Consider the following 13,685-nt stretch of genomic DNA (forward strand, 5'->3'; position numbering starts at 1 on the left):
TGGAAAGGAAGGAGCCTTAAGCCATTGCAGACCATAACTGTTGGTAATAAAAACTGCCCAATGTTGAAAACTCCATTATGGTTCTGCTGTAGCTTTGACTTTTTGATTCCCCATTGCTGGTTACTGACTGTGTTATTTGAACAGAAGTTTTCTTCCTTTAGTCTCGGTGGTTCACCATCACAGAAGCCAAAATCTGTTATTTGTGACCTGCCTGTAATTGTAGAAACAAGTAGGAAGAAATACTGATATGTGATTTGATGAACCTTACAAAAGCATGTAGGAGTAATGTTGAAGAAAGATTAGTAGCTGTGTGTTGCACACACAATAGAAAAAATAATCCCCCCACCAAAAAAAGATTATGCTTTATCAGGGGGCTCTGGTTATGTCATATATAACTTCATGCATTAGTATCAGAACCCAGCAACCTTTAATGCACAGGAAATGTGCTGCTTGGTGTTCACAGAAAGGTCTGAGGCAGTTGTTTCTTCAGCACTGTAAGACCAGGAAAAACTTGCAAATTTTTGCAATCATGAAAAACTAATTATGGAGTTCAATCAGACTTAACAGCATTTTAAAAAATGGGCTATACAATCAAATAGAAGTGTGCTCTAGGCTCTGGCAATATTATGACATTTGAAACAATGTTTAGGGCACATAGCAAGGCTGAATAATGACCAGATGTTAAATCAATAGAACATTTTCTTGTTCTCAGACTAATAATATGTCAGTCTGAGCTTTAATTTAAAAGGCTATTTAACACCATGAATTCTGTCTTCCACTTTCCTTTGTAGCTCTGACTGTTTTAAAGCTTTAAGTATATTTTATTTTCATTGTATGGAGAAGAATCTGAGGCACAACTCCAATTTAACAGATCAGTGACAGAACCAAGAACACAAGAGGTCTCCTGACTTCTTGCTTATTAGGTCACCCCTTAACTGTGCTCTCTTCCCCAAGGGCTCCTCCTAAACTAAGAGTTGATGCAAAAAAATTAAATGTTAATCATTGTGTAAAGCAGTAAAAATAACAATTTGCCTTGAAGTGATTTTTCCCATTACTAACCAGAAATACAATTATTTCCTCATTATAGAGAATATTCCTGAACGCAAAAAATTAGCCTTGTGAATGTCAGGCTAGTTAAAAGAGTCTTGTCAAAATTTATCACACTACTATTAATTTTTATATTACAGAATTAGAGCAGATATATAAGATGTCAACAGGCTTGATCTTTACAACTTGAGATCGTCCTTTCCCAGTGGCTTAAAACAGTTGTCCACAAATTCATCACTGACTTCTTCTAGAGCAGGTGGCTTCCATTTTGGGGATTGGTCTTTGTCAATCAGCACTGTCAGGTGGAACAGAAAAACACCAAAGTTACCTGTAAACTTCCTCTAATTAAAATGAATTAAGACTGCATCAAGACAGATCACTGCAGTGGTTACATGGGGGAGAAAAATCACTGTGCTCTGGAGAAGGCAGAGTTTTTGTAACATGTATATTTCTACTCTAATAAAAAATCTTGAGTTGGGACCTGTCTAGAGACATATCTGGGAGTTGCCTGAAGATACAAGGAACAGTGAATCACTTCAGAAGTAGTCCAAGCTTTGAAGGAACAGACCTGAAAATAGTGGTTTCTGTTAGACCTGCCACTCTTCCCTGACATGTTTTTCCATGTGAACCCGGTAACAGTATCTGTGATGCTCCTTTTGGACAAGGCCTTTCACACCTCTGTGCAAAATCTGTCTCTTTGGAGAGTGTAGGAGATGCCTCAAATTAAATGCCTAAAGCTAATTTAAACACATTGTGTAAACTAATAATAAAATAATTCATGATGAAAGAGTAAAGCAGAGTATCTTTGTGGGAAAACCAAGAATGATTATTTGTAAATACCGTCAGATACTGCAGATCTGTGTAGATTTAACCGTGACAATTTGAATAATCTGATTATATAGACTTTATACTGTATCCTGGGAAATAGATCAGTGAATGAATCACATATAAAAGTATAACAAGAAAATATCAATTCCCAAAAAACATTCCTTGTATCAGAGGAAAACTGAAGACGTCAGCAAGAACAGCTGCACTAGCGAACAATAAGGGGGAGTTCATTTGTGTCTAAAAATGATCAGTGGAATACCAGAACATCCTTCCAATCACCTTTCAGGCTTTAAGAAACCCATAAAGATGCTATTCAGAATGTGAAATTTTTATAATTTAAAAAAGAACAGCTATGGGAACTGTGGCTCTCTAGGATGCACTAACTGCCCAACATCCCTGATAACACAAATTCCCTTCAGGTGAGTGATACCAGCAACTGGTCTGGAGATGCACCTGTGGCCTGGGAGACCTCCTGACCAACACAGCCCACAGCACTTAAGAGAGGATGGGCAGGAAGAGGAAGCACCTCTCAAGTTCTTCTGTTGAGAACAGGCTTTGTTTGTTTTCTGAGAAAGAGTTCAAAGTAGGATGGTTCTAAAGGCATGTAAACAGAAGACACAGAGACCCCAAAGTTTGAAGAATAACAGCTGTTTTTTTTGGTAAGTTGTCATATCTTTCTAAACAAACTTTGTTCTTACTGAGCAAACTAGAAATACCCATGATGAGGAATGTGTAAGGGGGTGGGATTTTAAGTTCAGTGAAAAGAATGCCTACCTAAAGACTGTGCCTTATCAAAACAAAGGGCCTGTTTACCAATTTTTAGTAAAAATGTGACTTGAAAACTTCTCTTTAACTTTTCCACTTTAATGAACACTTGAGAGTACCTAGAAAATAAATACCATTCAGATGACAACTGCACTGATTAATATTTTTGTAGCTGAAGACATACAGGCATCATAACTCTTTAGCTTACATTTTCAAAGAGAAAGGCAAATCAGAGCCCTACACCTGTTTACTTACAAATAGAGGACTAAGGACTCCCTAGCAATAATAAACACTAATTTTAAGAAGTTACCCATTATATAGATAGAAGCTGCAGTTCCACAGAGAACAGAACCCATGTGGGCAAATATTTAAAAGAAATGTCCTGTAGAAGAGTGATTTTACTATGTTATTCAACTGGGTAACTTGAAAAACTATGATCCTCCAAGTTAATTCTAAACATGGTGATGTGAAACCATTGATTGGTTTGGATCAAAACACATAACTGTCCCACTGGTGTAGGACTTATCTACTGATTTTCTTCAATTTTAGTTGAAGTTCACAATCTGGCCAAAATAAACTGTTATCCACAAAAGCCAATACTTAAAGGAAAAAAGTCCATGTGTATGTTACTACAGCTTCATCTCTGCCACACTGTAGTAACTGCTGCTAGTTCTCCACTCCAGGGAACTGCTGTCTCACCAAGTGCATCTTTGTTTGGATTTGTGGCCAGTTTTACTCTGGTGGATAAACTGAATGCTCATAATGGTCTCTCCAATGAAGTCTTTAGTCTTATAAGTTAAAATATTTGTTTTCTAGTAACATCATGAAAATATTCCCTTTCTGCATTAACTTCTGTATGTTCTGTATTTCTCCAGCTTGAGATGGACCACTACAGGAATGGAATAAAAATTCTGAAGACTTCTGAGGTAGGCTAAGGGAAGTTCATTAATATAAAAGTAACTGAGCACAGACATTGTGTTAAGGGTTTATTCTTGTGTTTTACCTTTCCTAGTAAAAATCCCAAGCCCCTCTGTTCAGTAGCCGTGACTTTACCAGGCTTCAGTTGGTGTTGGTGTTGCTTAGCTTCCTTCAGCACAGTCAAAGCACTGATATTTCTAAGCACCTGAAGTTCTCTTTGCCTACTGCAGGGCCCTGGGGTGCCCAGGGTAAGGCTCACATCTGCCAGCTCTGCAGGAGAGGAGGCAGAAGCTGTACAGAAATAACGTCTCTGCAGCATCAGCAATATGTAGAAGACCTTTACAAGTTCCATTTCAAGTGCACGTTCCTGCACAGTTAGGAGGGGAATTGAACAGATTTTTGTCCCTGAGATTTGCTGATGAGCTTGTACTCTCCCTGGATGTGTTTGAGCACAGACTCCAAAAATGGCCTTTTCTTAGGCAGTAGGAATTAAAAAACAGGCCTATGCATTTCTTAGTTTACCTCTTAATTTACAAATCAAGGTGAAAAACTGATACCTATAATGTTCAAAGTCCACATTTACCATTATGTGGAAAAATGTTGATGAAATATGATTTATGTGGTTTATGCTTTAAAGCTTTAGCTTTTCTTTAATAGCTCCAATCACAAGAATCATAAATGGGGAAGGACTGTTTGCCACAGCAGATTTTAAGGTTGAAAAAACTGGCTGAAAGAAAAATGAAATTCTGACCTCAGGTCAAAACAGGTTTAAAAAGCTTTTAAACTACTTTCTTAGCATGCCTATTAAAATTATGGTTTGAAGCAGATAAAAGCTATCATTAAAGCCTCACCTTTGGCCATTGCTGCTGAAAAACAATCTTAAACTAAAATTTGGCTGTTTTAACTCAACATTATTTTGTGGTAGATCTTTTTGTGGTAGACAGGGTCAACAGCTGGCTCTTAAATGCTTTAATGGTAATGCTTTAATAAAGAAAAAGCCAATACATAATACTTTTATCATTTTTGTTCACTATGGTTGATCCTGTGAAGTATTTAATAATCTCACTTCCTATTAAAAAGAATGCTGAGCTCATTGTTGGATAATGATTTTTATGAAATTAGGCCCCACTACAAAAATTATCTTGAGTCAGATTCTCAAGATCTTCTCTTAAACAAGAGAAACAGTTCTAAGGCAGAAAACCTGAGAACAATGTATGTGCAGTAAGCAGAGAGCAAAAGTGCTTCAAGAATGAATTAGCAGTAGTAGTAGTATTCCCCTCAGAGCAGCTGGATCTCTGGTGGGTGGTTTTGGTTTTTTCCTTCCCCTGATACACCTAAGCTTTTGCTACATCATCCTGTGCAAAAGAAAAGTTTCCCAGCTGCTGTTCTTGCAGCCTCTTTCTTTACAGGCAGTTTGTGTATTTGCTGGCCATACTGAAAGGGATTCGCTCTGTACTGTGCTGCAGTCCCGGATGGTTTCGTGACCTTGTGCCTTACAAGGAGGAATTCAGTTTGGTGTTCCTCTGACTCTCAGACTTTGAGTTTGTCACTTCCTGAATAACTACATTTCAGCAGCTTATATGCTGATTTAGAAAATATCCTAGGAATAGTCTTTTAAGATCTCCTTGTCGCCATTACCAACACTATGGAAACCACGTACTTCTCAGTGTGTGTGGTAAATTCTTCAAAGGAGTCTCTGCTAGTAAGTGCTAAAGACTAATTAATGAAAATCAGAAACTTTTTCCATGCTATACAAGCCAACTTCCTATCTCTCACCCCAGGCTACCTTTAATACAGTGTTACTAATAGCAAACACTCAAACACTAATATCCATTTCTCAAGTGGATTTTAAACTACTTTATAAAGATAGATATAAAAAATGAGGAGGAGGTGATAACACATACTTGAGTATATATCTCTGTGAATTAGAAGTCCAACCCAAAAGTTATCCATCCAAATGCCTTGTACTGTAAGCTCCTTGGAAAATGAAATGCCTGTGCTCTATTTCATCTTGTACTGAATAGTACATAAATAATTGCTACAGTTCCTAACAGATGTGACTTTGGGTGTGACAAACTGCACAGTGAATCAGCAGTAGGATCAAGGACGGAATCGGACTCTGTCCCCCAGATGAACTTGCTGAGCCACTGCTCTACTTTTACTGCTACCTTCCTTGACCAATGCCTTAAAATGCTGAATTATTTAGCATTAAGTTTACATATATACTTTTTTAATAGTAAGACACCTCTATACTGAGATATTTTGGACATGGGGGGGAAAGTAAGTCTCTGTTCTAATGGTTTTCTATGCAAAGAGTTGTTCTTGACTTTGAGTCTTAAACCATCTTACAGCTGGCTGAACCAGCAATGTGGCAATGTTATTGTGGGCACAAATGATACATGTAGCTACTCACTACTGTCAGTGTTATATATATTTTGAGCTTTCACAATGAAGTGGTGAAACCAGGTGGAGAAATAACGTTAGGAAACTGAGATTACACAAAGGAAACAACGCAGCTCTTGTGCTTTGGAACAAATAATAAATTTTGGCCATACAGGAGTCCAATAAGCAAAGACCGTGGCAAGCTGGGAAGTGTTCTCTGGGGTGTTGCTGCATGCACTTAATCTAGTTTAGAGATTACTACTAAACTAGTAATCTCCAAAGAAGCACCACAATAGTGGATTTGCATGTTATTAAGTTTGAGAAATGTTTCTGGTGTGCATTCTTACCTGCTCGAACCCCTTCGTAGAAGTCCTGGCCTTTCTGAAAGATTATTAAAAAAACAAAACACTTGTAACATGACAGATTCAATTTATCCCATCTCCCCCTACCCCGCTTCTGCTTGAAATGCAAGTTCTCAAAATTCAGTTAAATCCTGCTTGTACTGTTCTTTTCTAGGCTTTCTCTTTACTTATTAAAGAGCTCTACATCTTCTTGCTTAAATGCAGTCACATCTCTTAAAATCAGTCTGTTGAGCTGTAGCTGATCAACCAGTGTTCCCACAGTGCAAGTCCTCTCTCTGTGTTGCATCTCTTTTCCTAAAGAGCTTTGCATGATGGGGGGCTAAGGTGTGTCAGATCAGAAATTCCTCTGAGAAAAGCCACTCTTCAGGAATTGTGATGTATTCTGCATACGTGGAACACTTTGCAGTTAAATGGAATCCTGTAAACATGCAGTTATTTTTTGATAAAGGTAAATATAAGACTTAATCCCTAGCAGTGGAGCAGCAATACTAGTTTCAGGAAGGCTATGGCAAGGATACTGTCAGGCATTACAACATATCAGAATTAGATAGATTTTTATTTCTAAGCATTTACTTTAATCATCACAAATCATTTAACTGGATATATAATATATATTTTAAAATGTGACAAGACTAACAATAAGGCTGCCATGGGGAAGCTTTATAAGGTATTTGTTCAGGTAATTCAGTTAGCAGCTCTGTTCTACTGAAAGGATCACTTTCCTGTATGTTATCCAAGTACTCAGTCCTTAGTACAAATACTACTAAAATCTATTGTTGTCTATAAAAAATTTATCACAGCACTCCTGAAAGGCAGTGATAAACAACTACTCCCATCCTTCTGCTGGGAATTGAGGCACTGAGGACTAAGCAATTTAAACAGAAAATCTGTTCAAGAACACCAGTTTTCAAATTATGGTCCAAATACAAAACTATCCATATATTAATATTCTCATAGTTTTTTAACAGAAGCCCTCTACCACTCCCATCTGACCATCATTAATGTAGTCTCCTTCAAGTTGCATATAAAGCACACAAAGATGACACTGAAAATTAAAACCTATAAACTATAAAACCCAATCTCTGATAAACTGCTCCTCCCCTGTGTCTGGCAAGAGACAAAGGGCACAGCTACTTGCTTACCATGCATGCTTGGCTCAGTCTGTATTCCATCCTGAGTACCTCTTGCAAGCTCATGGAAGCTCCTTCTCTGAGCTGTCTGAGAGTCAACTTCAAGGATGTAGGTGACATCTTATTAATAGTCTGGGGAAGACATTAACAGTATTTTTATTCTGTTCAATTTAGACACATTTTAAAGTCTGCCACATTTTAAACTTTGTCAAGTAAATGATGGCACTCTTTTCCCTGAGCTCACTTCTGTCACACCTCTTCCTCCTGCTCCCTCCCACCATGCTGTTACACTAAATGAACTTTCTTGCATAAACTTTTATCAGCAAGAACTCTAGGATGTGTGCCATCACTCGTGGGAAGAACTCCTGAGATCGCATAATTTTTAATCAAATTACTACTAACCAGAGAATCTAATGCAGTTTGAAAGCCATTTCCAAACCATCTTTTGGTTAAGTGAATGTGAGCACTATAAGCAACTATACTTCACTTTTGAATATCATATTTATAGTCTAAATTGCTCTTAGATGTTACTGATATTGTAGCTGATATTAGGATTGCACAGCACTTCAGTTCTATTTGGTACAATAGCATAGTAAGGTAATAGTAGTGAGATTGGCAACAAACTTTAACTAGTTGCTTTGTGAACCTTTAAAAAGACTACACAATATGCAAAGAAGAAAATTTTGGAAGAAAAAATATTAAAATAAATCAAACATAAATGCATATTTATCCAAGCTGCTTATCTGGCATCAACAGCTACTGCAGTAATTTAGCCCTCCATTGCTTTGTTGATAGGAAGCCTGGAGGTCTGGCCTCCCTTCTTTTGACAGAACTGCAGGCTATAAATATCACCCAACACACAGGATCTGTTTAAGGCACACAAACAAATGCTGTAAATCTGGCTCTCATGAGTATCCTTCGATTAAGAGCATGCCAGTCAACAGTAGGGGAAGTGGGGAGAAAGACAAAAACCTAGTCAAGAAAAAAGAACTGAGCTTTAAAGCTTTATGGGTTGTGAGGAAAAGGAACTAATTCTTATTGTTGCTCATCTTTTTTTCTTAAACAAGATTCTTCTTCCCTGTAAATTCAACTAATAGCTCTTTATCATTCACAGTACAATAGACATTTCCTGATAATTAGGACATTTTTGCCACTACTGAAAAGCAGCAGATGGTAAGATTTGCCTCTTTACATTATTTTCATTACAGACATTAGGCTCCTGACCACAGACTGAAATGGCAGGTTTCCAGTCATCAACAGTAACATTTTTGCTAGCTTCCAATTACTCTTCATCCCTCTCCAGACACCAGCTGATACAGCAGTGACCCATTTAGCCTAGTTAAGCTGGAAAATATGCAATTGCTATACAAGCAGGAGGCTGTGCAATTGTGCCTATAAAAGCACTGGTTCTGTCGTTCTGTTGCTTGCATGTTGACCACTGTGTTTGGGAGAGAAGCTGGCCAAGAAAGAGCCAATGCTGGCTCTCAGTGCCAGCAGTTCCTGAGTCCTGGTCAAGCTCTCTAACAATAAGCTGCCTTTCAGCAGATAAAGAAATCTGCTACACCTCTAACTACATCATTCTGTAGTTCTCAGATAGGTGGCAGCTCTTAACTGGACACCTTATTTCCTGTAATATGCTCTTGCTGGCTTTACCTTTCTACCTTTGAGTTTCACATTCTGCCATTGAGGTTAGACCAGGCTAAATGGTGTGCACAGTACAGCCAGATGGTTCCATGGGTGAAACGGCAATGGCAAGTTCTTTCTGGTCAAAGAAAGCATTGGAATGGGGAAGATCTGAAAACAGCACTTAAGGCAGCTGCTGGATGCACTAGACTAGTTATCTTGGCGTATCAGCGAGGTTGAAGGTGGAGGAGGTGCTGGTATAAATCAAGCTGAAGGAAGAGGAACAAGGCAAGAAAATGGGTAGGTGTAATTGCAGAAAAATGAGTCACCAGTGTATCTATAAATAAATTCCCTGTACAAAAAGGAGGGGATTGGTGCTAGGGAACAAGCCTGAAAAAGAGAGAGGATAGGCTGAAGTGGGAAGTACTAAAATGCAAAGAAGTCTTCATAGAAGTATTTGACATCTGATTCAGTATCTTTCAGACCATCTTGGTTTTGTCATAATGATCCCAAAAGCAACAAGCTGAATTTACAATAGACCTGAATGCCAATAAGGTACCATCAGAAGGTGACTGAATTAAGTGGCACTGGCTCAGTGGAGTCCCTTACAAGATTAACAGCAGGCATAGTGACTTTCTTTCACTTAAAGAAACTAAAACCTCCCAGAGGCCCAATACATCACTTCCCTTGCAATAGATGAAGATACCCATCTCTTAATTCAGTTTTTGGTTTTATGAATCTTTCACAGAAGAAATTAAGTATCTGATCCTACAATCTCACTTAATCCTATTGTTTAGTGTAGAATGTATGCTGTTGGAAACTTGTCTGAAACGTGTATTTGTTGACACTAACAAGTCTTGGATCTGGAGAAAATGTGGGATTTGTTTTGTGGGCTTTTTTCCCATGAACTTCTGTATGGACCAAAGCAACTCATACTAACATAGTCTTATCTCTTGAACACAACAGACAATTGTTCAGAAACTTTGGTCAACTCCAAGGACATTCATTTATGAATCACATGAAAGAAAAAAGCTGCTATAAAATCCTATTAAAAACATGAAATACGAAAACTGAAGAAGCAACAAAACAGCCAATTTTTTTGTTCAGGAATTAAAAAAAAAATCAGTTACACAAAAGTGTAACTTTGAAGTAGATGACGCGGTTTTAAGTTCTGAATTAAAACTATTAAACAAATGCACTCCACTAAACAAGGAAAAGGAACAGGGTTGTGTGGTTTTGGTTTGGATTTTTTTTTTTGGGGGGGGTGTTTCTATGTGTATAATAAGGCAGATCTGAGTTATGAGGCTGCAAATGAAGGAATAAAGTTGAGCAGGTTTGGGTAACTACAGCAAACGCGGCAGAGCAAACCATCTAGTTAACATATTTCAGTTACAAAGTGTTTCCAGACACTTTGTATCTTTTGTGGTAGAAACTGTATTTTGAACAAAACACCCTGTAAGGGCTATGTGCTATTTTAAAATAAATTCTACTAGGTCTGATTATGTTTTAAAGTGACATAAAATGGTATGAAATTAACTTAGGAAAAGCTATATGCAAATAATTCTTGATGGTTTTCAACCTCCACTGAACCTGATCAATATAATGCTCCTGCAGAATTATATCAAACATTATAAAATCCACAAATAAAATACTGTCTTTTAACTCAATACTATAAAGAATAAGAGCCACCAGAAGTGACTACTATTAACATGCTATCAAACTGTCTCAACCAACCTTAATGTAGTTACTTTCTCTGCCATCTATAACAGAGGGGGAAAAGTGAAGAACTGAATCACACAGTCTGTATGGGTTGAAGGATTTATAGACACGTAAAATTTTTATTTTGGCACCAGCTCATTTTACTGCTTTATCCAATGAAACCTGAATACAAGGGGAAAAAATGAGCTTTCCCTTCTATTCAATTTTGCTTTTATAATACATATGCTAAACTTCTTGCAATGTACTAGGCATAATGGTTGGCACAAAGATAATGCTAGAACTTCCTTTCTCAAAAACCATTTGACAGTTCCAGTGACAAAGTGTTATATCTTTAATTAAAAACTAAAAAGTAAAGTATTTCTATGACAGGATGTCTAATGTTAATGATACTACCTTCAAAAATTCCTTCTGCTCAAATGAAGGTCAGAAGAGGGTGGATGTTTTATTTTATTACAAAAGCAAGATTTCTTAATGACACTTTTGTTGAAGAAATGCTTGAGTTCTATCCAATTGTAACTAATATTTCACTAGCTTGAAACCAAGCTTTTACAAGGCACCTGAATACAGATACTTCAAAGGAAAAAAAGAAAATACATTATTTATAAATGAATGTAAGTTGCTTCTTGCTTTTGAGGCTGAAGTATGAATTCTGTGCAGTATTGCTGTACATTTTTTGAGTAGTGACTACGTGATTCTGTGAGCAGTGACAGGACCTGAGGGAATGGTCTCAAGTTGTGTCAGGGGAGGTTTAGGTTGGATATTAGAAAAAGGTTCTTCCCCCAGAGGGTGGTTGGGCACTGAACAGGCTCCCCAGGGCAGTGGGCACAGCACCAAGCCTGACAGAGCTCAAGGAGTGTTTGGATGATACTCTCAGCACATGGTGTGACTCTTGGGGTTGTCCTGTGCAGGGTCAGGAGTTGGACTCAATGATCCTTGTGGGTCCCTTCTAGCTCAGCATATTCTGTGATTCGTGATACATCCAACACTCAGGAATGCATTAAAAAGATCAAAAATACTTTGTGATGATAAATTTTTTTGCTGTTTACCCAAATGAGGTATCTGGAATGGAAGAAAAAGAACAACATTGTTCTGGCTCTGGTTTATTCCAACCCTTGGCAATAAAATGAGAAGCTATAAAAGGGAATGTTTGTCCCCAACAACCCCTTGAGGGGAAAAGGAAAGGGCATTTTGGGGTTTTACTAATTACAATTTTATGCACCACATGACGATACTCACATTGTGTACTTTTACTGAGTTTGACTCTTGTCTGAATAGTACTACTGGGAATCCCTCAGGACAATATGTGAGAACCTGAGGATCTCAGTCCAGTGTTCTATTAGTGTTATGCAGTATTAGTTATGGTAATAGGGTGAATAAAGTCTACCCCACAATAAGAAAATACACACCCAAACTTAAAATTTTTAACAAAAATAACATAGAAGACATTACCTCTAGCTGTTTCATGGCAAAAGGAGAACCATCTTGCTTTAATTTTTTGACAATTTCTTCCATACTATTTGCTGAAAAAAGACTAAAATTAAAATAAATTAGTCCATGAACTGCTTCAGCCTTCCACTTACCTATGAAGGGTGAGTAGCACTAACATTAGAAACAGTGTAACCAGTTGATTTGGCTTTTCTTAGCAATGTGTTCCATGTTGTTCCCTTTCAAGTAACTTGGTTGTCAGGCATCTCCTCTCCCTTTACAATTCTCTAGTGTTTCAATAAACCTCACTCACAAACTCTGTTATTTATCTATAAACTTCCATTACTACCATCAGTCTTATCTGTATTTTTATAGCACATCAAGTCCTCAGCTATTAGCTCCATTCTACCGTTTTGGTGTCAACATCTTTTGTCTCTAAACCTCGTTACTGCCATCCTTCCTCAAGAGTTTTAGCTGTTTCCTGTCACTCTCACTTATTTCTCCCTCCTTTTCTGATACACAGAAGTTCCAAGCAGTCATAGAAATGGCCTTAAATCAGTGAGTATAAATGTGCTACCTAACATTCCCTATTCAACTTGACAATTCCTCTCACAAATCCCCATCCAATTTCTATAGAAAATATTCATTCTAATGTGCCATATGGTAGTTGCTTAATATAAGGGTGCATGACTCAGGCAAATAGGCTCAAGTACTTAATAGACTGATAAGTGAAATATTTAATGAGCTTCAGATAAAGCTCTCTAAAGACAAAACAGTTATTTAAACTCGGATGTCATTTCTCTCACCTTACCTGCAGAATACTGTTACTTGATTTAACTTCACATTCTCTATCCACAATAATAAAAAATGAAAAAAGATTGCTAAATACCTGTTAATCTTCTCCATGTGCTCATCAAGTACAAACTTCTTTTCTTGATCAACTGTGCACTATTTAAAAAGCAAATACCTGTTTTACTTGGTTATTTTAGACTGAAAATGTTATCAGTACTGAAAAATTTCAATGCCTTGTGTTACAGAAATATCATAAATGAACAGTTAATATTCATAAGACAGTGACATTTTTAATGAATTACAGTTTTGCAGTGTTTATAAATGAAATTGTCACTTTATCCTGTGAATGTTAAAGATGTTGCCTCATAATGCAGTGCTTGCTCTGAGCTACTATGTATGCATATTTGACTGGGTGGTTATCTTGTACACAAGTAATTCTGATTATTCTATCAAAACATTTCTATAAAATACACTAAGGAAGTCAGTATAGATAAATCTACCCAAAAACTTGAGATTGTTTAAAAAAAAAAAGCTTCATTTTCTTTAAAAATATTCAGGCATATATTTAGGCATTTTTAATGACAAAAAAAGGCATTTCTCTTCCTTATCTTTTCTATGTCATTTTGCAAAATTTTATTTAGACAGCTGAAGTGTGTGAAAGACCCATTGGCCTTATGTGGAAAGGCTGTCAAAT

General features: G+C 37.2%; 1 protein-coding gene across 3 annotated transcripts in view; it reads right to left on the minus strand.

Annotated features, from left to right (window-relative positions):
* Window positions 1-1,164: 1,164 nt before the first annotated feature.
* The window catches only part of HIBCH (3-hydroxyisobutyryl-CoA hydrolase), a 41,771-nt gene continuing 29,250 nt past the window's right edge, over window positions 1,165-13,685 (minus strand). For all 3 annotated transcript variants that reach the window (XM_027678119.1, XM_027678122.1, XM_027678120.1), the window contains 5 exons: window positions 13,089-13,147; window positions 12,224-12,305; window positions 7,445-7,564; window positions 6,288-6,321; window positions 1,165-1,342 (listed from right to left, as the gene is read on the minus strand). In XM_027678119.1, the coding sequence (XP_027533920.1) occupies window positions 1,227-1,342; window positions 6,288-6,321; window positions 7,445-7,564; window positions 12,224-12,305; window positions 13,089-13,147 (411 nt within the window). In that variant the 3' untranslated portion in view covers window positions 1,165-1,226. The remainder of the gene's footprint in view (window positions 1,343-6,287; window positions 6,322-7,444; window positions 7,565-12,223; window positions 12,306-13,088; window positions 13,148-13,685) is intronic.

Source organism: Neopelma chrysocephalum, unplaced genomic scaffold (genome assembly GCF_003984885.1).
Source record: "Neopelma chrysocephalum unplaced genomic scaffold, ASM398488v2 Primary Assembly neopelma1_44, whole genome shotgun sequence".
In the NCBI taxonomy this organism is placed as follows: domain Eukaryota; kingdom Metazoa; phylum Chordata; class Aves; order Passeriformes; family Pipridae; genus Neopelma; species Neopelma chrysocephalum.